At 50.1% G+C, this 27,075-nt stretch overlaps 1 protein-coding gene across 1 annotated transcript; it reads left to right on the top strand.

Moving 5' to 3' along the window:
• Positions 1–208: 208 nt before the first annotated feature.
• On the top strand, positions 209–23,068 carry MEX3C (mex-3 RNA binding family member C). The gene is made up of 2 exons (XM_069880993.1): positions 209–776; positions 19,954–23,068. The coding sequence occupies exons 1-2, from the start codon at positions 209–211 to the stop codon at positions 21,177–21,179; spliced, it is 1,794 nt and encodes a 597-aa protein (XP_069737094.1). The 3' UTR covers positions 21,180–23,068.
• Positions 23,069–27,075: the final 4,007 nt, after the last annotated feature.

The raw sequence follows: 27,075 nt of genomic DNA, 5'->3' as shown, positions 1-27,075 counted from the left end.
GTTCCCATTGGCCGCCCGCCCCCCTGGGCCCCGCCCCCTCCCCCGCGCTCCCGGCCAATGGCGCGGGGCGGGCCGTGGCCGCGCCTCCTCCTCCTCCTCCTCCGGCTGGGCGCCCGCCGGCTCCGCGGGCCGCGGGGGCTCCGACATCCCGGTCCATGGCGCTTTCTGGCCGCTGAGACCAACCCCCCCCCCCGCCCCCCGGCTCGCCATGCCGAGCGGCAGCAGCCCCGCCGCCGCCCCCAGCGGCCCCGCGGAGCCGCCGCCGCCCTCCTCCTCGTCCTCCTCCTCCTCCTCCTCCCCTCCGCGGCTGCGGCTCCAGCAGCGCCTCGACGGCCTCGGCCTCCGCCGGCGGGAGGCGGGGGCGCGGGGGGAGGAGGAGCTGGAGGAGGAGGAAGAGGAGGAGGAGGAGGAGGAGGACCCGTCCGCGCTGCTATTGCTCCCCGCGCCCTCCTCGCCCTCGCAGTCGCTGCTGGCGCTGGGCTCCGTCCTGCTCTCGCCTTCCCCCTTCGATGCGCAGGAGGAGGCGGCGGCCGGGCGGCTGTGCGGCGAGGAGGAGGAGGAGGAGGAGGCTGCGGGGCTGATGGCGGCGGCGATGATGATGCCCGGCAGGCAGCAGCAGCACCAGCCCCGCGGCGGCCGCGGACACCCCTGCGGCGGGGGGGCGGCGGGGATGCCGGGAGAAGCCAACGCGCCGCCCCGGAGGAGAAGCGTCAACACCACCGAGTGCGTCCCCGTGCCCAGCTCCGAGCACGTGGCCGAGATCGTGGGCCGGCAGGGTGAGTTACCGGGGGGCGGGGGGTGGGGGGGGTGCTCCGGCACCGGGAGGGCCCGGCCCCGCCGCCCGGCGCCCTCCTCCTGGGCCTCGGGGCGGCTGCGGGAGCCCCTGGGCTCCAGGGAGCTCCCCTCTCCTTTCCCGAAGCCCGGCTTCCCCCAGGGAAGCACCCAGCTGGTCCCTTTGGAGAAGCCAAGAGGCAAGAGCCCGGTCCTTGCTGGTTAACTCCAGCTGTAAGACACTGTATGCAGTCTGGCCGTGTTGGCGCAGGCTTTGCTCAGCCTCTCGTCTTCCCTGGAGCTCCCTCTCCCAAGGGCCGGCTTCTCCGAGGGGTCAGGGTGCCACCAGCACCCATCAAGCCGTTCTGGGGAAGCCCAGAGGCAAGAGCTCAACCCTTGCTGGTTAACTCCAGCTGTAAAACACTGTATACAGTGTTGGTGCAGGCTTTGCTCAGCCTCTCGTCTTCCCTGGAGCTCCCTCTCCCAAGGGCCGGCTTCTCCGAGGGGTCAGGGTGCCACCAGCACCCAGCAGGCCGTTCTGGACAAGCCCAGAGGCAAGAGCTCAACCCTTGCGGGTTAATTCCAGCTGTAAAGCACAGTGTGCCGTGTGGCCGCGTTGGCATGGGCTTCGCTCAGCCTCTCCTCTTCCCCAGAGCTTCACCTGCCCAAAGCCTGGTTTCCCCCAGGGGTCACGATGCCAGCACCCAGCTGGTCCTTCTTTAGAAGCCAAGAAGCAGGAGCTCAACCCTTGCTGGTTAATTCCAGCTGTAAGACATTGTATATACCCTGGCTATGTTGGCACAGGCTTCACTCAGCCTCTTGTCTTCCCTGGAGCTCCCTTTCCCAAAGCCCAGCTTCCCCGAGTGGTCAGGGTGCTAGCGTCCGGCTGGTCCTTCTTGAGAAGCCAAGAGGCAGCAGCTCAACTCTTGCTGGGTGATTCCAGCTATAAAACACTCTATACAGTCTGGCTGTGTTGGCCCAGGCTTCACTCAGACTCTTGTCTTCCCTGGGGATCCCCTCTCCTTGCCCTTAGCCCGGCTTCCTCCAGGGATCATGATGCCAGCACCTAGCTGGTCATTCTTAAGAAGCCAAGAGGCAACAGCTCAACTCCTGCAGGTTAATTCCAGCTGTGAAGCACAGTGTACAGTCTGGCTGTGTTGGCACGGGCTTTGCTCTTCAGTGATGCTCAGCCTCAAGCTCCCTTCTCCTCCCCCATAGCTCGGCTTCCCGCAGGGGTCAGGGTGCCAGCACCCAGCCAGCTCATCTTGGGAAGCCAAGAGGCAAGAGCTCAACCCTTGCTGGTTAGTTCCAGCCATAAAACACTGTATACTGTCCGGCTACGTTGGCACAGGCTTTGCTCAACCTCTCGTCTTACCTGGAACTGCTTTTCCGAAAGCCTAATATCTCCAATGGGTCAGGGTGCCAGCAGGCGACCAGTCCTTCTAGAGAAGCCTAGGGGAAAGACCTGCACCTCTGCTGGTTAATTGCAGCTGTAAAACACTGTATACAATCTGGCTGTGTTGGCAGGGGTGTTGCTCATCCTCTCAACTTCATTGAGGAGCTGCCTTTCACATGGAAACTTTGCACTGTGTTTTACAGAGTTTTGGGTGAAGGATGTTAACGTGCTTGCCTTGCAGAGCAGAGTGTGCACTGATGCTGTTCCTGCAGCTTTCCAAGACAAAGCAGGACTTCAGGAGGCAGCGAGGCGGAGAAAGGAGCCACGTGCAGCTCTCTCCTGTGTGAAAGCCCTTGTCTTTTTGCTCTGGTTGTGGCTTCCTGTTGATCGCTATTGCTGTGCTCCGTGGGTCTCTGTTCCGCCGTTAGGATAAGGTCATATCGGTGATGTCACGTTTGCCGTTGGCCTTTCATGTGGTTTTGTGGGAGCGGGGCTTGGAGGAGTTAGAAAGATGACGTTTCACGCCAGTTTTCTGGCGGCGAACCTGATTTTAAAAGCGCTTTTTATATGGAGAGAAAGAGGAGTGCTGAGCACTGTCAGGTGTAGGTGTGGAAGTGCAGACAATGAAGTTGCTGCTTGCTTCCCCTTCCCTTTCTGCCTTGATCTTTATGGGTTTGGGGGTGGCGTGTCTCATTTGTGGATTGGCTCCAATAATGAGCCATCACTCTGCATCAGGCTTTTGTTTCTTTCTTTTTCTTGAGTATGGAAGAAATAGTGAAATTGTAAACAGATGTGGCACTGAAATGCCTACTGAGCACCGATGCTTAGGCAGGCTTTTATTTTCTCTCCCTACATTAGTTTTAAACTTCTAGCAGTTCAGGGGTGGCTTTTTTCTCCTGGCTGTATCAGAGGAGAACCAAAGCCCGTGCTGCAGAAATTGACAGGTAGCTTCCTCCCATGCCTGTGAATCCGTTCTGTTTGGAGACAGCAAACATCCTTCCCAAGAAATAGAGTTTGAATGTCTTCAGGCCATTCTCCTGTGCCACTGGGGATGGCAGCAGGGGAGCGGGTATGAAAACAACTGAAAACTGTTATCACTACAGTCCTCTAAAAGAGAAACACAAACCATCGGCCTTGGAGGACCGATTAGGCTGCTGTGTTTATTCTTCCCCAGATCAGGATTGTTCTCTGTAGCTTATTTCTCAGTCCTTGGAGTCACTTAAAAACAAGATAATGGGGCTTGCATAAAAATAGGGTCATTGTTCCTGAAGAGCTCATTTGCTGCTTCTACTTCTGTTTCTTCTCTGATATCGCACTGTTTGGGTTGTGATGAAATGTTTAGCCTCAGTGCAGAGGGATTGTGTCCTAAAAAGAATTAGGGCTACAAAACAGGAAGGAGTATAGGGAAAGCTAAGGAAAAAAAAAATATTACCAAATATACTTGCATGAAATCTTTGCCTAAGGGGGTCCTTAAAAATTCTCATTGAGGGGAGACTTACGCTTAGAGAGCGACTTACGTAAGTTGTGTTAGTTCCACTAAGTGTTTTTCAGATTTCTTAGAAATACTAGTCTTTGTGCCTCCTTTTGTGTCCCAGGTATGCAGCGTGGGCAAGCAGCTCTTGTGTCCCATCCACCTGCTTTGCTGGTGTCTGTGCTCCAGCCCCGCAAAGTGTTGTCAGCTGTAGCACAACTTGCTGTGCCTGGAGCCACGGCCTTTGCTGGTCCCTCTACTCTCTCTGAAAATGAAGGTGCTGCATATTCTCCTAGTACACATCGTAACCAGCTGGTTGCATTAGCTTGAATGAATTCAGCTTCAGTTTCATGCCAGGCTCCTCTCTGCTGTAATACTTTATGTAAGGGTGGTGGAATTGGAGTGTTGCTTCTGATGGATTATCACAGAGGTTAAGTTTATAGTCTTTCTGTTGCTGCCTTCCTGAGGTATAAAAAGAACTTGAAATGTCTGCAGCCCAAAACCTTCAGCTCTGAACTATCAAGAGTGCAGAATTTGATCTGGGCTTTGCTGGAGACCTTGCTGCTGTGTCTGTAAGCGTGTTTGTTTTAAGTCCTAACTAACGGTAACTGGAATTCAACAGTATTCTTTGCCCAAATCTTACTTTTTGCACAGGGCAAGAGAATTTCCGGGCACTGTTTACCAGACTGAAGGAACTTGTGATTCCTAAGAGAGCTGTAAACAAGCAAAAACCTTACAGCGCTTGCGTTTAATATTGTTTTGAATTATGTGCAAGTTTCTGTAATAAATACAGTGCTTCAGGCAGTGAGGTGGCACTCCCGCAGCCCTGCTCCAGGTTGCTGTGTGGCAGGTTCCCTTGTGGGCCACTGTGCATGCTGGTGTGTGGTTGTGGGATGTCACACCTGCGGGAGGTGGAGAGTGGGTTACGGTTGTTGGTTTTCCTCTTAAACTGTGTTGCAGGCTGCTGAGTTAGTGGCAGTGGTTCAGTGTGGTGCTGCTGGGAGTGTTTATGTCACAGAAAATCATAGAGTGGTTTGGGTTGGAAGGGACCTTAAAGCCCATCCAGTCCCAACCCTTGCCATGCGGACACCTCCCACTGGATCAGGGGCTCCAACCCCATCCAACCTGGCTTTGAACCCCTCCAGGGATGGGGCAGCCACCCCTGCTCTGGGCAATCTGGGCCAGGGCCTCCCCACCCTCACAGGAATATATTTATTCCTAAGATCTCATCTCAGTCACCCATCTTTCAGCTGCAAACCTTTCCTATTCATCCTGTCTCTGCACTCCCTGATCAAAAGCCCCTCCCCAGCTTTCCTGGAGCCTCTTTCAGTACTGGATGCTGCTCTAAGTTCTCCCTGGAGCCTTCTCCAGTCTGAACAACCCCAACTCTCTCAGCCTGTTCTCATAGCAGAGGTGCTGCAGCCCTGGGACTTGCCTCCTCTGGACTTGCTACAACAGCTCCATGTCCTTCCTGTGCTGAGAACTCCAGAACTGGACACAGAACTCCAGGTGAGGTTTCACCAGAGCCCAGCAGAGGGAAAAGACACTGAAAAGGCTTAAGTAAGTAAGATTTTCTTTCAATGAATAGTAGGTGTTGCTTCTTTTGAAACTAAAAAGAAGTCTTTATTTCTGAAACCTTATGGAGATTTGTGCTTTTACTGTTTTTTTAAATCTTAAATGTTCCCAACCTTTTCTTATTGCCTTTGTCCCCCAAAAACAAAGCTGACAGACACTGTTTAGGGTAATGTAATATAATTATTTGTAGCCTTTGAAATGGAAGAATCAGTAAGGTGAACAACAAAGGAAAAGGTATTTGTAGCCTTTTATTCTTGTTATGGCATGTGACTGGGAGCCAGGAAAACTAGATTCCATTCATGGCATTGTGCAGGCTTCCTGTATGAATTTGGACTAGCTGTTGAATCCAACCTTCACTGAGTTGGCCAGTCATCGCACTGGTCAGAGAAGCAACTTCCTTTGCTGTCAGCAGCTAAAAATCCCACGTACACGGAGTTGTGTTGCTTTATAAAAATAAAATGAGGTTGGAGAAGGTGCTTTTGAGAAGTGTCAGCAAGAAAGATGTATTGCTGAGGAGGTAACTGTTTGCCTGAGGAAAGGTGACATAGGGCTTAGACTTGAGATTATTTAAGCATGGGCAGCAACTGATGAGATTCAATAAGGCCAGTTGCTGGGTCCTACACCTGGGACACAACAACCCTGTGCAGTTCCAGGCCTGGGGAAGAGGCTGGAAAACTGCCTGGAGGAGAAGGACCTGGGGGTGTTGGTTGGCAGCGACTGAACATGAGCCAGCAGTGGCCCAGGTGGCCAAGAAGGCCAATGGCATCTTGGCTTGGATCAGAAACGGCGTGACCAGCAGGAGCAGGGAGTGTTTGTGCCTCTGAACTCAGCCCTGGTGAGGCTGCATCTCAAATCCTGTGTTCAGTTCTGGGTCCCTCACTCCAAGAAGGACATGGAGGTCCTGGAGTGTGTCCAGAGAAGGGGAACAAAGCTGGGGGAGGGTCTGGAGAACAGGGGTTATGAGAGGTGGCTGAGGGACCTGGAGTTGTTCAATCTGGAGAAAAGGAGGCTGAGGAGAGGGAGGACCTACAGTGTTTACAACTCCCTGTAAGGAGGTTGTAGCAAGGTGGGTGTTGGTCTCTTCTTTTAAGTAACAAGTGATAGAACAAGAGGAAGGGACATCAAGCTGCACTAGGGGAGATTTAGGTTAGACATCAGGAAAAATTTCTTCCCTGAAAGGGTTCTCAGGCACTGGCAGAGGCTGCCAGTGGAGTCTCTGTACCTAGAAGGATTTAAAAGACAGGTAAGTGAGGTGCTCAAGGATCTGGTTCGGTAGTGGACAGGTACGGTTGGACTCAATGATTTCAAAAGTCTTTTCCAAACAAGCGATTCTATGTATCCAGGCTTCTGGAGATCTAACTCAGCAGGCTTTAGTTTAATCTCTAAATCATGTGAAGGACTTGGAGGTTTCTGCTGTGGGTTGCCTGAAAAACATTTCCTGTAGGTGAAGTTGGTGGTGGTGGGTTTCTGTGGCGGTTCTGCCGTGGCCTGGTGGAGGGTTTGAGAAGTTTGAGTGGAGTCTTGAGTGCCCCCCACTGCTATCACCATGCTAAAAAAGACAGGTTTAAACACTAAAATCTCTTTAAATAATGCAAAAAGAGGGATGATGTCTGAAGACATGAACAGAAAACCTGAAACATGCTGGAAGGGATGAAAGTCAATGCTGTAGAGAGATGCCTCATCCTAGAGTGTATTAACTGTCTTCAGCTAATGATTACTGGAATGTATTTCCTAATGCATTCCAGCTTTGTGACTATCCAAGTAATGTGATTTTTCCAAGTGTTTATAGCCTTGATAAAGCTGACGGTAGTGGTTTTTTCTCCCTAAAACATCACTGGAATTGGAGCTGCTTAACTCTAAATCCTGGTGCTTCTCTTTCTTAAGAACAGTCCAGATGGTGGCTGCAGAACTTGAAACGGGCAGGGCAGTCTCCAAACCCCAGATGAGTAAGAGAAGGAAGAATGATATCATCGCATTTCACTGTTTAAATCGATAATGACAAATCTGCCTTGCATGAGACAGCCTTGCAACTAAAATAACGTTTTTATGCATATTTAATGATCTTTGTTTCCTTTTTGCTCTTTGCTTTTTGAGTGTGGGCTCTTTAGGAGAATATTACTCTGCTTGAAACAGTGCTGTAACTTGGAACAAAGAAAAATAACTGATAAGTCTGTAGCTCATAACAATCTAGCACAGCTAAACAGCCAAATAAAAACAATAACTATCACTGCTAGGGAGTGGAAATGGTGTGAAAACCAATCCTGGAGCAAGTACTTGTGTTAGCTGAGTGCAGTATGTAGATGTCCCAGGGCAGGATATCAGTCCTTTCAAAAAGAACTATGTTCGAGCTGTTTTATTGGATAAGGGATTGGTTGGATGGTCACATTTATAGAGTAGTGGTCAACAGCTCGATATCCAGATGGAGATCCATGACAAGTGATGCCCCTCAGGGGTCTGTACTGGGACCAGTGCTGTTTAATGTTTTTATTGATGACACAGACAGCGAGATTGAGGGCACCCTCAGCAAGTTGGCAGATGGCACCAAGCTGAGGGGTGCAGTTGTCACACCAGAAGGAGGGGATGGCATCCAGAGGGACCTGGACAGGCTGGAGAGGTGGGGCTGTGAGAACCTCACGAGGTTCAACAAGGCCAAGGTCCTGCACCTGAGTCGGGGCAATCCACAGTTTCCATACAGGCTGGGGGATGATGTGAGTGAGAGCAGCCCTGAGGAGAAGGACTTGGGGTGCTGGGGAACGAGATGCTTGACATGAGCCAGCAACATGCACTTACAGCCCAGAAACCACCCGTGTCCTGGGCTGCATCCAAAGCAGCGTGGCCAGCAGGGCGAGGGAGGGGATTCTGCCCCTCTACTTCTCTTTCATAAGACCCCACCTGGCATTCTGTGTCTACCTCTGGAATCTCCAGCGTAAGAAGGATATGGAGCTGTTGGAATGAGTCCAGAAGAGGCCGTGAAGGTGATTGAAGGGCTGGAGCACCTCTGCTATGGGGCCAGGCTGAGAGAGTTGGGGTTGTTCAGCCTGGGGAGACCTTAGAGCACCTCCCAGTACCTGAAGGGCTCCTACAGAAGCGGTGGGGATGGGCTTTTTACAAGGGCCTGGAGTGTTAGGATGAGGGGGAATGGCTTTAAATAGGAAGGGGGAAGATTCGGATCAGACATTAGGAAGAAATTCTTCACGCTGAGGGTGGGGAGGCCCTGGCCCAGGTTGCCCAGAGCAGGGGTGGCTGCCCCATCCCTGGAGGGGTTCAAGCCCAGCTTGAATGGGGCTTGGAGCCCCTGATCCAGTGGGAGGTGTCCCTGTCCCTGCCCCTGGCATGGGTTGGAACTGGATGGGCTTTGAGAACTTTTCCAGCCCAAACCATTCTTTGATTTATGTCTCAATGTGTTGTGATGGTAACGTCACTGAGTTACTGGTGATACTTAAGTAGCCTCAGCTGGTTCTTAGTTCCTGACCCACAAGAAGTAATTGGCATCAGCATATCTAACCAGTCTGAATCACTTATTGGGGTTTTTAAAACAAGATGCTTAAGATTTCCACTCTTATTCATAAGTTAACTTTCAATGACTGAAGTCATTGCATAACTCCGTGTCAGCTGGTCACCACAGACAGCAAAGACCACAAGCTCAGCTGACTTGGTGTAAGTGAAAGCTGAAAAGGCAGTCACACTTCAGGGTATTTTTTTGCTTCCTTTACAACAAGCAGATTAGTAAATGCTGTATTAAATAGCTTGTTCTAAAGATTGAAAGATAGCTTGAGCTATTTGTTGAAATTCAATATAAAAGCTATTCCTTCTGAGAAGTTGATGTCTCGTTGCTTTTAGAGCTTGGGACTCTAAGCACTGAAGCAGCATCACAGGATGGTTTAGGTTGGAAAAAACCTTTGAGATTATTGAGTCCAGCCAGTGATCCAGCCCTGCCAAGCACACCACCAGACCAACTCCTCATCTACTCATCTTTTAAACACCTCCAGGGATGGGGACTCAACCCTGGGCAGCCAGTGCTCAACAACCCTTTCAGCAATTCCTCATAACGCTTGAGCACACTGTGGCCTAGCAGAGCCCTAAATTGCTGGTGAAGTTTCAGTGACCTATTGCTCTGGTGCCATGTAACAAACTTGGTTTCAGATCTGCTGTTTGTCAGTTGTGCTACGCAGAGATCCAGGTCAAGCTGCGAAGTGGCTCAGAAGGGTGCAGGTTCTCCAGCTGTGACCCTAAATCCTCAGTCATAAATCATAGAGTTGTAGAATGGTTTGGGTTGGAAGGAACCATAAAGATCATCCAGTTTCAACCTTCTGCTGCTCTTGTGTGGCATTTTGAGTGGGAAGCACAACGAACATAGGATGCATGCAGGAGACTTTTCTGTTTGTGTATTCTGACAGAAAAAGTTTTACAGATTTTAACATACCAAAAAAAAGGCCAAAAAGCTCAAAATCAAGCATTTGTTTCCAGTTTCAGTTACTCTTCAAGAATGTCTTCCTTTTCTCCCTTTCAGGTATTGCTTTAAGTTCATGAAATCTCGCTGTTCACCAAGATCTCAGTTCCCTTCATTGGTAGGAGTCAGCAATTCCAGGTGCTGCAACAAATTTTCTGCTGCTCCTTTGAATGCAGACACTGTATCTCTTACTTCTTCCCATCTGGTTCATTTCACATCTGACAATGTACTGGGGAGTTTCGTGTATGCAAGTGAATCTCTAGCAGCATTTTTGATCAGGGATCTCTCCTGGGTGGAAAACTGGTTGGCTGGAGGGCCCAGAGAGTGGTGGGAAATGGAGTTAACTCCAGCTGGAGGCCAGTGACAAGTGGTGTCCCCAGGGCTCAGGGCTGGGTCCAGCCCTGTTCAATGTCTTTATCAATGACCTGGATGAAGGCATCGAGTGCACCCTTAGCAAGTTTGTGGATGACACTAAGCTGGGTGGGAGTGTGGATCTGCTGGAGGGTCGGGAGGCTCTGCAAAGGGATCTGAACAGGCTGGATCCATGGGCTGAGACCAATGGCATGAGGTTTAACAAGGCCAAATGCCGGGTCCTGCACTTGGGGCACAACAACCCTGTGCAGTGCTACAGACTAGGAGAAGTCTGGCTGGAAACTGCCTGGAGGAGAGGGACCTGGGGGTGTTGGTTGACAGCGACTGAACATGAGCCAGCAGTGGCCCAGGTGGCCAAGAAGGCCAATGGCATCTTGGCTTGGATCAGAAACGGCGTGACCAGCAGGGCCAGGGAGGTTCTTCTCCCACTGTACTCGGCACTGGTGAGACCGCTCCTCGAATCCTGTGTTCAGTTCTGGGCCCCTCACCACAAGAAGGATGTTGAGGCTCTGGAGAGAGTCCAGAGAAGAGCAACAAAGCTGGTGAAGGGGCTGGAGAACAGGCCTTATGAGGAGCGGCTGAGAGAGCTGGGGGTGTTTATCCTGGAGAAGAGGAGGCTGAGGGGAGACCTCATTGCTCTCTCCAACTACCTGAAAGGAGGTTGTGGAGAGGAGGGAGCTGGGCTCTTCTCCCAAGTGACAGGGGACAGGACGAGAGGGAATGGCCTCAAGCTCCACCAGGGGAGGGTCAGGCTCAACATAAGGAAAACATTTTTCACAGAAAGGGTCATTGGTCCCTGGCAGAGGCTGCCCAGGGAGGTGGTTGACTCGCCTTCCCTGGAGGGGTTTAAGGCATGCGTGGATGAGGTGCTGAGGGACATGGGTTAGAGATTGGTGGGAATGGTTGGACTCGATGATCCGATGGGTCTCTTCCAACCTGGTGATTCTATGATTCGGTATAGGGGAAGATTTGCGTGTCTTTTTGCAGTCTTCCCTTCATTGTCTCTTTTGGCCAGTTGAGTGGTGGTCCCTTTCAACATCCTCTTTGTGCTGGCCAAGTGTCCCAGCACTGTTGCTCACACCAGTCCATTCCATTCACAGGACCATAGAATCACAAAATGACCTGAGTTGGAAGGGACCCACAAGGATCATCGAGTCCAGCTCCTGTCCCTGCACAGGACACCCGCAAACATTCACGTCGTGGGTCTGAGGGTGTTGGCCAAACGCTTCTAGAATATTGTCACTGCTTCCCTGGGAGCTGTTCCAGTGCTCCACCACCCTCTGGGGGAAGAACCTTTTCCTAATGTCCCACCTAAACCTCCCCTGGCTCATCTTCCTGCCATTTCCTCAGGTCCTGTCCTTGGTCACCAGAGAGAAGAGCTCAGCGCCTGCTCCTCCTCCTCCCCTGGTGAGGAAGCTGGAGACTGTGATGGGGTCTCCCCTCAGTCTCTTCTTCTCCAGGCTGAACAGACGAAGTGACTTCAGCTGCTCCTCATACAGCTTCCCCTCTAGACCCTTCATTCACTAGATCAATGTTCTTAATGAAAACAGATTTTTTCCTGTAGCTGTTTTATTTGTTGGACGTATTCCCTCTTTCATAGCTGTTACTTTTCTACCACTGTGTCTTTCTAACTTTGCCTAGCTGCTGCTGCCTTAGTCCTGGTGCTGCAGTGGTGAGTAATTAATAACCCAGGTCGCTGCCCTCTAGCTCTTTTGCCATGTGTAACTTGTTTACTGAGTTGCCATCTGTCTTGGGAATTGGAATGTTCCTCTGCCTGCACTATTGCTGATTTGATAGATGGTCCCAGCCTGACACACAGGAGGAAACAGCATGCAGGCTGACTACTTCATTCTGTACTGGATTGATGCATAAATCGATTGATAAATTGATAGAGACCTAAGAAATCTTTAACAAAGGGGTTGTGTATGGTTCTTGAACCAGGGCTTTTCTATTCCAGAAGAGAAACATGTTCTGAGAGCTTGTGAGCAGCCTTCCTTTGGGAAAGCTTCTCCAGCATAATCCCTTGAAGCGTTTCTCACCTATGAGCTTGGCAGCAGTAGGGCCCAACAAAGTCCTGCTCCATGTGGTCTGGCACAGCCGAGTGGTTGACTGTGATTCTTTGGCATTTGGTTAAGGCACTTGAGGTCTCTAAGGTGTCCTCCTGCCTGGTACTTTGATGATCCCAAGCTCCAGCGTCTGATGCACTTGAGTTCGAAGTGCTTGTCTGGAAAGTGTCATATTTGATTTAGCAGTGGTCAGTTTTGGTTGAATTCAATGATCTCAAAGGTCTTTTCCAACCAAGCGATTCTGTGACTGCTGAAAAACCCTTCTGCTGCTCCAGACAGATGATTAGTAGGGAGGTCACAGATCATCTTAACATTAACACGTGTAGAACACAAAGCAAAATGAATGGTCGATAGCTCCTCAGTGAATGAGTAAGCGTGATGGAATTACAATGGGAGCAGTCTCAGTTGCTAGATATAGCGTGAGACATATTTAAATGTTTCCAGGGCAGACGCAGGGGTTTTGTAACTGCAGGGGAATTGGAAGCTGTGGTGGCAATGGTGAGTGAATGAGGGGCTTCAGAAGCAGGGAAGAAGATCTTTGTGAGAAAATGCTGTAGTTTTTAGGCTGTGGGGAGACCTCATTGCTCTCTACAGCTGCATAGAAGGAGGTTGTAGGAAGGTGGTTGTTGGTCTCTTCTCCCTGGTAGCCAGTGACAGGACAAGGGGAAACAGCCTCAAGTGGTGCCAGGAGAGATTCCAGTTAGATATTGGGAGGAATTAATTTACTGAAAAGGTTGTCAAGTGCTGGCAGAGGCTGCCCAGGGAGGTGGTGGTGTCCCCTTGCCTGGAGGGGTTTAGAAGACTAGATGTCATACTTGGGGACGTGGTCTGTTGGTGGGCTTAGCAGGGCTGTATCAATGGTTTGACTTAATAATCTTAAAAGTCTTTTCCAACCAATACTATTCTGAGTCTTACCCCTCTACGGCAATCACTGAAGTAGCATTGCTTATTGTAGTGCCATTATAGTTAGAAGTGAAAGATGGTTATTGCCAGCGTACAGCACTCCTGAGGGACAGTCGTCTGAAAACCTTAATGCAGCCACGCTCCAGTGCAGAGAGCCAGGACTCTGTTCACAAGTTTTGGTGTGTAATGCTATTACTATTACATTTTGGATTGTAAATTTGAGAAGTTTTTGCTTGGTGAATTCTCATGATGAAATGGCCTTGCTGTGATAAATCATAGAACAGTTTGGGTTGGAAGGGACCTTAAAGCCCATCCAGTTCCAGGCTCCCTGCCATGTGCAGGGACACCTCCCACTGGATCAGGGGCTCCAAGCCCCATCCAACCTGGCCTTGAACCCCTCCAGGGATGGGGCAGCCCCCACTGCTCTGGGCAACCTGGGCCAGGGCCTCCCCAGCCTCACAGCAAAACATTTCTGCCTAAGATCTCATCTCCGTCTCACCTCTTTCAGCTTCAAAATGTTCATCCCTTGTCCTATCCCTGCACTCCCCAGCTTTCCTGTGGAAAACTTCCATCTAGAAAGCACAGCCTCATAACACAGGTTGCCCAGGGAAGTGGGGCCACCTCTGAGGAACCACATCTTGGGTATCACAGGGAAGAGATGCCTCACATCTGTGTGCATCCATGTCCTCTCTAAGTGGTTACTCCCCTCCCTTCTTTGGGGACTGTCCCCCTCTCTTCCCAGACCTGGCAGCAGTCTGCCCCATGAATCTGAGCAAATCCTAGCTGTGAGCTGTTCCTGTCTCTTGATGCACTTGTATTTGTTTACTCTCTGGCATTCATCATGCCTAGTCGTCACACGGGAGCCCTAATCTTGATGGCTAATTAACCCAAATAGTGATCAGACTGTTATCTGTACTGTAGAGTGCAAGCAGGGAGCTGTTAAAGCTGCTGGTGGCTGTTCTAGTCCTGTCTGCAGGATGGATGCTGTGCTCTGAGATGCAGCCTCTCTCCCCATACCTAGGGCTGCAGAGAAGGCTGCATAAAGATAAAGGAAAATGTGCTTCCAAAAAATGCTATTTGATAATTATTATCCATGTTTCGTCTGTCTCTTGAATTTGTTCAAAAATAAAATCTAAAAGCAATATTTTTACAGCCCTCATACCTAAATTCAAAGTGCCAAGGAGGTCATAAATACCTGCCCGAGTATGTACATGTAAGGTTTTGTGTAGATCAGCATCTTTTTCAAGTGCAGAGAAATTACTTTCTTTGTCTTCCCTAAATCAACCAACTCTATTCAACAGCCACTTGGGGAAAAAAACAGTGTCAAGAGCTGAATTTTTCCAGCCCATGAATTAAAAGAAGATATGAGATGAATTAATGGATCTTAGGTGAGAAGCGATAGCAACCAGAGTCAGTCAATCAACCAAGCAGACCACAGGTATTATTTCATATAGCTTTAATTAACCCAAAAAACTCCCCAAAATGTTCTGGTCTTTATTTTCTTGTGAGGCCATCCCACTTCAGGAGGTTTAACCACTAAAGAATTCAGAATAGAATTGGAGGAAGATTTAGATGAGACAATGGGAAGAAATTTTTCATGATGAGGGTGGAGAGGCCCTGGTCCAGGTTTCCCAGAGCAGGGGTGGCTGCCCCATCCCTGGAGGGGTTCAAGGCCAGGTTGGATGGGGCTTTGACCACCCTGATCCAGTGGGAGGTGTCCCTGCCCATGGCAGGGGTGGGACTGGATGGGCTTTAAGGACCCTTCCAGCCCAAACCTTTCCATGATTCTGCTGGGCAGGTGGGCCGTATTCTGCTCTGCAGACCCACCAGCCCTTGTCCTTGAGGTTGTACCCAGTGTTTCAGTCTCCACAAATCCTTCATTATCGTAGCTGCAGCAGTTCATGCTTCCCAATTAAAAGCTTATGGCAGCCTGGTGATGAAATAAGGGCTGTGCCAGCTTAACAGACGCTGCCATTAAAGCTGTGTCCACACATGACAGTTGCAGGTTCATGAAATACCAGTCTCTTCTCAGCCTGCCCTGGAAGCCCTGCAGTCCCTGTGGGTTTGTAGGGGTGTCCCAGGCGCTGCTCTTACTTTCCAGGCAAGGAATTAGCTATGGCTCTATTGTCAGCTCCTGCTTCCAGGTTGATGCTGCTAATTATTCTGTCACCACCTCCTTACTTGCTGCCAGCCTATTGCAAAATCAGTGGCCATGGTGTAAGGACTGTGTTCAGAGCAGAGGCTGTAATACCGTATCGACTTTCATCAGATAACAGCAGAGCTACTCAGAAGTACATTCCTGTGAACAGCAGCTTTCTCTTAGTGCTCCAGGCTGTAGGGAGCAGTCGGTGAGATCTCTGCTCTGCCCGTGGCTCCTATGAGGCAGAGTTGGAGGCTGCCAGGTTTGAAGCTTGTTCATCCTGGAGAAGAAGAGGTTGCAGGGAGGACTTAGAGCAGCCTTTCAGTACCTGAAGGGCTCCAGGAAAGCTGGGGAGGGGCTCTTGATCAGGGGCTATAGTGAGAGGACAAGGGGTAATGGTTTGAAACTAAAAAGGGGAGATTCAGACTCAATAAAAGACATTTTTTATGCTGTGGGCACAGGTTGCCTGCAGAGGTGGTAGAGGCCTCACCCCTGGAAGCATTCCAGGTCAGGTTGGACAGTGCTCTGCAGAATATGATGTGGTTGAAGATGTGCCTGCTCACTTCAAGGACTCCTTTAAGGGCCCCTTCCAACCCAAACCGTTCTGACATTCCGATTCTATGGTCAGAGCTGCTCATCAGCCCTGTCTCCTTCACCAGAAAGGAGCTGGTGCTGATGCAGCTTTGCCCTTCTTGGTCTCCTCACAGCACTGGCATCTCCCTGCAGGATTTGAGTTTTTGAAAAGCTGCAGTAGGCTCTCAGTTCGGACCACCAGGTACTCATCAGGAGCAGGGAAGGAGGACAGACTGCACTGGCAGTTGATCGTGGCTCGCAGAGGCTGTTCACAAAGTTTTTACCCATGATGATTTCCAGGATTCTATTCAGATAAACCATTGTTTACATTTTATTTTTCTTCTCAGAGCCATATGCAATCAGGGATGGAGAGTTAATTAGACTTGATGGTAAGAAGGTTTAGGTTCCCATATATGCCTGAACCCCAGTTCTGCAGTGCTGGACGGGAGCTGCAGGAGGAGAGTAGGTGTCTCATGTGCCTCCCTGCTTTGACAGGCTGCATTTTGCCAGCACTGGTACTTGGAAGTGGGGAGGAGCCCCTTCCCTCTTGGAGCTGTTCAGGAGAGAACACAACACAAAGGGATCATGGAATGATGAAATGGTTTGGGTTGGAAAGTACCTTACAGGTCGTCCAATTCCACCCCCTGCCATGGGCAGGGACACCTCCCACTGGATCAGGGGCTCCAAGCCCCATCCAACCTGGCCTTGAACCCCTCCAGGGATGGGGCAGCCACCCCTGCTCTGGGCAGCCTGGGCCAGGGCCTCCCCACCCTCTGCATGAAGAATTATCTCCTAATGTCTAATCTGATTTAAAGCTGTTCCCCCTCATCCTATCTCTCCAGTCCCTCTCCAGCTTTCCTGGAGCCCCTTTTGGTACTGGAAGCTGCTCTAAGATCTCCCCAGAGCCTTCTCTTCTCCAGACTGAATAACCCAAACTTTCTCAGCCTGTCCTCAGAGCAGAGGTGCTTCAGCCCTTTGATCATCTCTGTGGCCTCCTCTGGACCCGTTCCAACAGTTCCATGTCCTTCTTCTGTTGGGGATTCCAGAACTGGACACAGGGCTCCAGGTGGGGTCTCACCAGAGCAGAGGGGCAGAATCCCCTCCCTCACCCTGCTGGCCTCGCTGCTTTGGATGCAGCCCAGGACACGGTTGGTTTCTGGGCTGTGAGTGCACACTGCTGGCTCATGTCAAGCATCTCGTCCCCCAGCACCCCAGGTCCTTCTCCTCAGGGCTGCTCTCAATCACATCGTCCCCCAGTCTAAATTGAAACCGTGGATTGTCCTGACCCAGGTGTAGGACCTTGGCCTTGTTAAACCTCGTGAGGCTCATTTATAAAGGATGTGGATGTTCATCTGTAAATTGATCCTTCTCCTGGTCCTGGTGTGGTGTTGAATTGAATTCAGCAGAAGAAAGAATTGAGAAGAAAGAGCCTGTTCCCCCTGGGCTGCTGCCGTGGCTGCGCGGAGGCACAGACTGTGGGATGCTTTTTCACACAGTTCTTGGTTCCTCTGTAGCTGCTTGGCTCTGCTGGCTCCGCTGGGGAGTTCCCTCGTGGAATAAATGGCCTGAGACTGGGTTTAATGTGTCTCATCCTGTTAGTGATGATGAAAGATGATTGCTGGAGTGAAGGCTGAGCTGCAGGACGGGTGAAGACTGCAGGTGCTGCAGCTTAACTCTCACTTCAAGGGGAAAAAAATCTGTCTTCCTATCACCTTTTTAAAAAAGGAAGTATTTGATCATTTTAAATTGTTGGTATATGAGGGAAACAAATAAGTTTCTTGGAGTATAATGTTCATAGTGTGCTTGAATTGTTTAGTCAAACAATCCTCCTAAGGGAAAAAATGGGGAGGAGGATGGAGAATAATGATAGAAATTGGCCGGTGCAGGATGAACGCAGCCAGGGGGCTCATGATGCACTCGGCAAGTACTAAATCTTTACCTAAAGTTCTATATCTTTGCCCAAATGAACACGAAACTAAAGGGCATCTCACCTAAAGGGTTTTGCTTTATTGGTGTCAGTGTGAACTGACAGCCGAGCATGCTGCTTGTACAGCTGAACAAAGAGGGGAAGCTCTTCTTGAGTGAGCTTGAAGTACCATACTAAAACTGAAATTTCTTGGAAAGCTCTGATTAAATTGGATTTCCCTCTTCAGGCTTTTTTACCTCTGTACTTCGACAGTCTCGCATGCAATCATCCAATGATTTATGGCAGAAATGTGAGGTGGTGTGGTTTTTCTTTTTCCTTTGACTTTCTGTCTCTCAGGAGATTGGGAAACTTCTTGCTTCATCCCTTGGCCACGTGACCTCACAACTGGCCAAGTTCATGTCATCGTGGCCACAGTGCCTCTGGATGCTGTGAATTGTCAGAGAGGGGATAGGATCAGCGTGTTTTATATCATCACCCGGGTAACGACTAATGGAGGAGGGTGGGAAAGCCAAGCAGCTGAGTGAAAGCAAATAGAGAGATGTGGTGTGATGGGCTGCTGACCTTGTGTTTTGACATGACCTGCCACTTGTGGGGTTTTCCAGCTCTCCTCACAGCATTCAGAAATCTCTGCTTTTCTATCTGGTTACTTTCTTCAGCTCTTTGTAACTATCCAAGAAGCTTGAAAACCGACCTCGGTGGTCTGTGGAGTGAACTTCCCACCGAAGCCAGCTTTATGATGTTTAAAAATCTTGTTCTGGTTCTGCAGGGAGCTGAGGCAGCGTCCAACTTCTGCTTTCCACGTATCTGAATCATACCTGAAGAGAAAATCTCTGCCTACCTTGGTGCGTGCCTTTCTGCAGCCTGAGGAAGAAAGGCAAGAATGCTTTTCTTCACACCAGAGCAGTTTGGAAATGTAGCTCTGGCAAAGCAGTCTCTAGGAGCTGGCAGCTGAGACAGGGAAGGAGGCTGAAGCTGCAGATTTCTAACTGGATTTGAGCTTTTTAAACATCAGGAAAATCTTGCCTGAAATGTGAACTGTAAGAATCAATAGGCACTTCAGAGATTCCCTCCCTCTACTCCTCTCACATGAGACCCCACCTGGAGTCCTGTGTCCACTTCTGTAATCTGCAATGTAAGAAGGAGATGGAACTATTGGAACGGGTCAAGAGGAGGCTATGAAGACAATCTGAGGGCTGGAGCACCTTTGCTATGGGATCAGGCTGAGAGAGTTGTTCAGCCTGGAGAAGAAAAGGCACCAGGAGAACTAAAAGCAGCTTCCAGTGCTGAAAGAGGCTCCAGGAAAGCTGGGGAGGGGCTTTTGATCAGGGAGTGCAGGGATAGGGTGAGGGGGAACAGTTTTCAGCTGCAAGAAGGGAGATGGAGATGAGATCTTAGGAAGAAATGTTTTCTTGTGAGGGTGGGGAGCCCTGGCCCAGGATTCCCAGAGCAGGGGTGGCTGCCCCATCCCTGGAGGGGTTCAAGGCCAGGCTGGATGGGGCTTGGAGCAACCAGATGGGAGGTGGGAGGTGTCCCTGCCTGTGACAGGAGTTGGGACTGGATGGGCTTTAAGGTCCCTTCCAACCCAAACCATTCTGTGATTCTATGACAGTTCAAGAAGTGGCTCCTTCATCCCACAGGGCAGAGTAAGGTTTAAATAACAGTTACTGTTACCAGGAAGTCATGAAGAGTTCTCAGTAAATCAATAACTTTATCTCTATCTTACACAGGTTGTGATACAGACCCTTCTCTCACTTGTAAAGGTTTAATTTTCTCTTCAGCCATGCATGTCAGTGAAAGGCTGATGTATCTGCAGCCGTGAGTGCATGTATGTGCGAGTCTTTACTCCTTTTGCAGGATCTTAATGGTTGGACTTGATGATCCGGTGGGTCTCTTCCAACCTGGTTATTCTATGATTCTGTGATCTTAGAAAGAGCTGAAGGATTCCCAGTCAGTGGAAGAAATACAAACCCACCAGCCTGTATGGGATAATGATGAACGTGGCTGCCACAGAGGAAAATCCCTTCACGTTTATTCACTGTCTTAACAGCATTTGAGGAGGAGATGGGCTAAAACAGCCTGAGGAACGTTGGTAAAATAGTTTGTGGCTGAAAGCATCGGAGATCTGTTTGGATGTAATAGGTAGAAGTCGTTACCACATTCCCTGCTGTGGCTTGCAGAGCTAAAAACAGCTGCTTCTCGTTTCACCCTACAGTTTCTTGAAGCTCTCAAACAGCTTAAAATAGCTGGCTTTCTTGTGGCTTTCTAAACTTAGGCGTCCTGCTAAACTTGCATGTGTTTCCTTTAAACAGGTTGCAAAATAAAAGCGCTGAGGGCCAAGACAAATACTTACATTAAGACCCCTGTTCGTGGAGAAGAACCCATCTTTGTTGTCACTGGACGAAAAGAGGATGTAGCCATGGCCAAAAGGGAAATTCTCGCAGCTGCTGAGCACTTCTCCATGATCAGAGCAGCACGCAACAAGAACGGTCCTGCCCTGGGAGTCACACCAGGTACCCTCAACCTGCCAGGTCAGACCACAGTCCAAGTCCGCGTGCCTTACCGCATGGTTGGACTTGTGGTGGGACCCAAAGGAGCAACCATCAAGAGGATTCAGCAGCAAACACACACCTACATAGTCACTCCCAACAGAGACAAGGAGCCTGTCTTTGAGGTGACGGGAATGCCAGAGAATGTCGACCGAGCGCGCGAGGAGATTGAGATGCACATCGCCATTCGTACTGGCAACTACGTTGAGCCCAGCGAAGAGAACGATTTCCATTACAACGGTACGGATGTCAGCTTTGAAGGAGGCACTCTCGGATCTGCGTGTCTTGCTTCTAATCCCATCCCTCCTAGCCGCACAAAGATAATTTCTAATTATAGAAACAACAGCTCCAGTTCCTTGGGAAGTGGCTCCACAGATTCCTATTTTGGAAGCAATAGATTGGCTGACTTCAGCCCAACGAGTCCATTCAGCACAGGCAACTTCTGGTTTGGAGAAACACTGCCTACGGTGGGCACCGAAGACCTCGCGGTTGACTCTCCCATGTATGACTCCTTACCGACGCCTTCCCAAACCATTTGGACTCCATTTGAACCTGTAAACCCTCTCTCTGGCTTTGGTAGCGACACCACTACTAATGCCAAGCCTCTGCATCGAGGGAGCCAGCCATCTACTCCTCGCTTGTCGCCCACATTTCCAGAAAGTCTGGATCACCCACTGGCTCGAAGAGTGAGAAGCGACCCGCCTGGCATCTGCCACCAAGTTGGCCTTCCCATCTACATCCCTGCTTTCTCCAACGGTACCAACAGTTATTCCTCTTCCAACGGCGGCTCCACCTCCAGCTCGCCCCCCGAGTCGAGACAGAAGCACGACTGCGTGATCTGCTTTGAGAGGGAAGTCATCGCCGCCCTGGTCCCCTGCGGCCACAACCTCTTCTGCATGGAGTGTGCCAACAAAATCTGTGAGAAGGAAATGCCATCGTGTCCGGTTTGCCAGACAGCCGTTACTCAGGCAATCCAAATTCACTCTTAAGTATATATATATGCTATTATATATAGACTTTTTTTTAACTCTCAAAGGCATGGGTGTAATGGTACCCTCTAGTAAACTTCCTAACGAGCTCTGACTGTTGGGCTTTCTTGGGATTAGGCTGAAGTTGTTAATAAATATCTACCTTCTCAAACAGCTGCTACGGTAACACTAAACCTGGTGGTCTGTCCAGCTGGACAGCGCGGTAAGCAGAGGTACGTCTGCTGGGGTGTTACAGCACAGCAAAGGGGAAATTTAGATTGATAACTCATCTGGTTTCGCAGGATCTCAGCAAAGCATTTGCCTTCTCAGTGCTGGCAGCAACGAACCTCATCGCCTGAAATGCAGGAGCCGCTCGTCTACCCATGGAGGGTTCCTGGCATTACCGATATCAAACAACACTTCCAACGCTGCCTTCTTTACACTGCCAGTTTTGCAAAACAGGTTTGGGGAAATACATCTTATTTTGTGCTTTATGCGACAACTTGCACCTAATTCTTCAGTATTGCAAGTCCCTTTTTTCTTTTCAAAACCCAGTTGGATTTATATAAATGAATTATGTTATTGGCAGGTTCAGGTGAATTGTGGTCGGGGAGGAGAGAAGCTGCCTGGCGCGCCTCCGGTTTGCTCCAAGGTGGCTGGAAAGTGTGATCAGAGGATCAGGAACATCTTGATCTATGGACTCCTACCCACTGATTATTTTAACGTAACGTGGAAAAGTCTGGCTGGCTTCATCCCGTTTTAGTAAGGCCCTTGGGATGCATGAACTTTGATAGTGAGGATGCTGACATTCCGTTCATTAGTCCAATCAAGCTGTTCTTAAATCACGTTTTTAGGGTGTGTAGATCAAAAATGTGAAGGGTTTTTATGTTCAGTCCGTATTCATCTTGCACATATATAAATATATACATATTATTTGCAGTAGGGAAAAGGAGGAATGGGGGAGCTGCGTGCGTGCCCTTGTGTTTCTCGTTGCAGCGGCCCCACCATCCGTTTTAACATCATTTCAAAACCGTCTTTCCAATCATAATGTAGAAAAAAACCAAAACTCCTTAAGGATGCGCTTTTTACATTTCAGCCTGTGGATGTTTTTTAGCTTGTTCATCCTCAGTACGTTCCCAAATCTGTGCTGGCATATGTTAAAACACACAAAAAAAAAGACACAAAGTGGAGTTCTGGTGGATTTTTTCTATATTTTATTTCTGAAGCATTATTTTTCCCAAGACAAAAGCTTTTATTTCCCAGTGTAACAAGAATAAATCATAGAGGTATTAAACTAAGTAGGTACACTGAAAACTTTTATTTTTTATTTCCACTTGAAGAGTTACATTTCTTATAAAAGTTTACAGAATAACGGTTTTTATTTTACCTTTTTTTTCCAGTATACGGAGCCGCCTCCACGGCGATAATTACGCACCGTGTTAACTTCAGTGCTATAACAGCTTCTTAGCGTAGCCGCGCGTCAGTATTGAAACCTAACCTCGAGCTGCGGCCCTGTAGGTAACGAACAAAGTGCTCGCCACGCATGTATTTTGTATTTTACTGCGTCGCACACGGCAACTGGTAAAGCCAAGGAGCCAACAAGACCCTAAGGCACGTGTACTGTTTCTATTATAAACCACAAGCTAAGAACAACTTTGAACTATCAGCGTAGTTTAGTATTTGCTAATTTTACTACACTTCTTTTGTTATGTATATGTAGGGAGGTCGTAGGGATTATAAATTCAATTTGAGTAAAGTTTAAAAACCATATATATTTTATGATAAAAGGGCCTTTAACTTATGATGGCCAAAGCACTGATATTATATATTTGCTGTAAAGAGAATTATAAGAGTTTTATTTTTCTGATATTAAGAGTTACTTAATAAAGACTGGTTTCCATTAACTTGAATGTTTTGCTGTCTTCATGGTTATCACTTGGAGCTGCCCGTGGAGTTTGGGGTTTGCTGATGTCCCTCCCTCCTTCCTTCCTTCCTTCCTTCCTTCCTTCCTTCTGTCCTCCTTCCCTCCCTTCCTCCTCCCTCTCTCTCCCCCTTTCCCTCCTTCTCTTCCTCCCTTCTTGCTTCTCTCCTTCTCCCTTCTTCCTTCCCTTTCTCCCTCCCTGGTTCCTTCTCTTCTTTCCTCCTTCCTTCCCTCCCTTCCTTCCTGCTTTTCTACTTCCCTTTCTCCTTCCTTCCCTTCTTCCCTCTTTTCTTCCCTCCCTTCATCTTTCCCTCCCTCACTGCCTTCATCCTCCCATCCTACTTCCCTCACCCCCTTCCTCCCCCTCCCCTGCCTCCCTCCTGCCCACCAGGTGCCTTTCCCAGCGCGAAATGCAGCACAGCCCCGGCTTCACTGGGGCCGGATGATTCCAAGTGCAAAGAATCCTGTTTTCTGTCAATTGCTGGTTTTAAAAAGCCACTTGTGGTGTTCCAGAGGGCACCCGCCACAGCTGGCTCCCACTTGAGTCATTTCAGGGCAGCTGAAATCGTATTTGGGAGCATTTGGCAGCAGCAGGAATCACGGGTTTGGGCTGGAAGGGACCTCCAAGCCCATCCACCCCCTGCCCTGGGCAGGGACACCTCCCACTGGATCAGGGGCTCCAAGCCCCATCCAACCTGGCCTTGAACCCCTCCAGGGATGGGGCAGCCACCCCTGCTCTGGGCAACCTGGGCCAGGGCCTCCTCACCCTCACGGCAAAACATTTTTGCCTGAGATCCCATCTCCCCTCTTTCACAATAAACCGTTTCCCCTCATCTTGTCCCTGCACTCCCTGATCCAGAGCCCCTCCCCAGCTTTCCTGGAGCCCCTTTCAGCACTGGAAGCTGCTCTAAGGTCTCCCCAGAGCCTTCTCTTCTCCAGGCTGAACAACCCCAACTCTCCCAGCCTGTTCTCAGAGCAGAGGGGCTCCAGCCCTCACACCATCTTCATGGCCTCGTCTGGACTCATTCCAACAGCTCCATCTCCTTATTTTGGGGATTCCAGAGCTGGACACAGGACTCCAGGTGGGGTCTCAGCAGAGCAGAATCCCCTCCATCCCTGCTGGCCACATTGCTTTGGATGCAGCCCAGGATACTGTCATCCTCAAATCTAAACCTTTGTTTCCCGAGGACGGAGAGTAGAGAATTTCCTTTTTAGCTGCCTTTTTAATAATAATTCTTGGGAAGAGATCAAAGATTAGTTAAATTCACTTTACTTGGCTCTTGGGGCGGTTTCAGTGTTGCAGCCAGAGGCCTCACCAATAAAATCTTGGGCAAGAGGGAGATGTAACCCTGTTATTTCTAGCTGCCCACCAACCACCTTGAGCTCCAGCCCCTCCAACGTGTTTTATTTAGCCGAGCAAGTAGCACCGCGGTTACTGCTGAGTTGCATAAGGCAGGCACGGGCTTAAAAAAAAAATCCAGTCCTCCTCAATTTGTTGTAGTGAATTTGTTTTTCCATGCTCAGGAGCACTTGTGATGGGTGAGTAACCCGCCTGGAATTTTAACTCTTGGTCATGGAAAGGGAAGCGCTCGCCACCGCGTGAGCCAGGCTGGGTAGGGGACCTCAACGGTTGTACGTGGTTTGTTTTAAGGAAGCATTTAGCCTGCGTTTTTCCTTTCAGCCCCTGGAGCTTTCCCAGCTGGGCTATGTGCTGGTCCAGGAGCTCGTGCCGGGTCTTCCCAGGCAGGGAGGGATCTGGAAAGGGTGGGTTGACATCACTGAGACCGGTTTGAGATCACAAACCAGAAGCCCTGCCAGACCCTTCAGCTGCCACAACGTCTCCCGGCATCTGGCTGGCTGGAAAGCCCAATCCCTGGCGCTGGGAAACCACCTTTGCACCCTTGTTGGGAGCAAAGGGGGAACAGAATTATAGAACGGGTTGGGTTGGAAGGGACCTTAAAGCCCCTACGGTTTCCACCTGCTGCCATGGGCAGGGACACCTCCCACCGGGTCAGGTTGCCACTTTCTACTAGACAGGAATGGGAAACATCCCCCCACTGCCAGGGAAGGATCTCTGGGTTATTTTCTGCGTCCTTTGGTTATTATTGCTTGTTAGCAGGTGTATGGAGCCCAGGGTGGGAAGCGGTGCCCATCCTCAGGGTCCAGAAAATCAAGCAGAGTTTGGCTGTTCCCACTCAGTGACCCATGGGGCTCAAATCTGGCTCCCAGGGGCAGCAGGTGTGAAGCAGGAGCTGGCAGTAAAATGCAAATATCCGATTTTAAACCTCCCCTGGTGCAACCTGAGGCTGTTTCCTCTTGCCACAGAATCGTAGAATTGTTTGGTTGGAAAAGAACTTGGAGATCAGAGCCAAACTGTACCTGCCCACTGCTAAACCAGCTCCCTGAGCACCTCATCTACGCAGCTCTGAACTCCTGCAGGGATGGGGATCCCACCACCTCCCCGGGCAGCCTCTGCCAAAGCCTGGGAACTCCCCCAACCCTATACAGCGTTCCCCATGCCATCCAGCATCCCCCAACCCAGTGCAGCATCCCCCACCCCTACGGCATCCACACCACCCTGAACAGCATCTCCCCACCCCATCCATCATCCCCTCACCCCGTACTGTATTCCCCATCCCTACAGAATCCGCCAGCCCCTACAGCATCCTCCCACCCCATAGAGAATCCCATCACACTGCGTATCATAGAATTATAGAATCATAGAACCATAGGATCATCAGGTTGGAAGAGACCCACCAGATCATCGAGTCCAACCATTCCCATCAATCACTAAACCATGTCCCTCAGCACCTCGTCCACCCGTCCCTTAAACCCCTTCAGGGAAGGTGACTCAACCCCCTCCCTGGGCAGCCTCGGACAGGGACCAATCACCTTTTCTGGGAAAATATTTCCTGATATCCAGCCTGAACCTCCCCTGGCAGAGCTTGAGGCCATTCCCTCTCGTCCTGTCCCCTGTCCCTTGGGAGAAGAGCCCAGCTCCCTCCTCTCCACAACCTCCTTTCAGGTAGTTGGAGAGAGCAATGAGGTCTCCCCTCAGCCTCCTCTTCTCCAGGCTAAACACCCCCAGCTCTCTCAGCCGTTCCTCATAAGGCCTGTTCTCCAGCCCCCTCACCAGCTTCGTTGCTCTTCTCTGGACTCGCTCCAGAGCCTCAACATCCTTCTTGTGGTGAGGGGCCCAGGACTGACCCCAGGATTCGAGGAGCGGTCTCACCAGGGCCGAGATATCATCTCCCCGACCCCGTACATCATTCCCAAACCCCACGCACCATCTCCCACCCCCCTGCAGCATCCCCCATGCTCTGCAGCTTCCCTCCACCCTACAGAACTCCATCCCCCACCCCTGTAGCATCCCCCCATACATCATTCCCCGCAGTCCATACAGCATCCACAGCATCAGTGCCGAGGGGGGGAAAGATAATAAGAGTTTCTGCTATGTTTATGTTTCCCAAGGAAAGATGAAAAAAAATACAATCCAGACTTGTGATCTTCTTGCCCAGCATGAAAGCCCGAGCTTCACCCAAAGGGTCAACAGGAGCCAGTACTCAGAGGAAGGGGGTTTGTTGGGTTTTTTTAAGCTTCCTGGCATGGATTTATCCCGAGTCTGAAGCCACGTGGCCGTGGCAGAGGAGGGAAACGCTCCAAATCCTGTGCTGGCACAGAGCTGCCCTGTGCTCCGGAGGGTAAAGCCCGAGCCAAGAGGTTTGTGGTGGACACGACCAGCCCTCAGTCAACAGCAGGGCTGCTGCCAGCGCCAGGAAGGTGAGTCTGGGAAGCTTTTCTGGAGAGGTGAGGAGATAAAACTGCTTTAAGGTGGTGACTGGCAGAGAGAATGTGTGACTGAACAGATTTTTGCAACAGGAGTGAAATCTGCAGGGAGAATGAGAGTATTTGCTGTTTCTGCTCATCCAAGAACTGTGTTCAGCTTTGGGCCCCCCACAAGAAGGACTTTGAGGGGCTGGAGAAGGGAACAGAGCT

The sequence above is a fragment of the Phaenicophaeus curvirostris genome, chromosome Z (assembly GCF_032191515.1).
Source record: "Phaenicophaeus curvirostris isolate KB17595 chromosome Z, BPBGC_Pcur_1.0, whole genome shotgun sequence".
NCBI classification, from domain to species: domain Eukaryota; kingdom Metazoa; phylum Chordata; class Aves; order Cuculiformes; family Cuculidae; genus Phaenicophaeus; species Phaenicophaeus curvirostris.
Note: the sequence above shows the minus strand (reverse complement) of the source record. Positions and strands in the feature narration are given on the sequence as shown.

What these genes read in the sequence shown, in the direction of transcription:
- MEX3C (XM_069880993.1), top strand. Translation starts at nt 209, where the DNA reads ATGCCGAGCGGCAGCAGCCCCGCCGCCGCCCCCAGCGGCCCCGCGGAG. An exon ending in CGAGATCGTGGGCCGGCAGG is followed by an intron (nt 777 to 19,953) that starts GTGAGTTACCGG and finishes TCCTTTAAACAG; the next exon opens with GTTGCAAAATAAAAGCGCTG.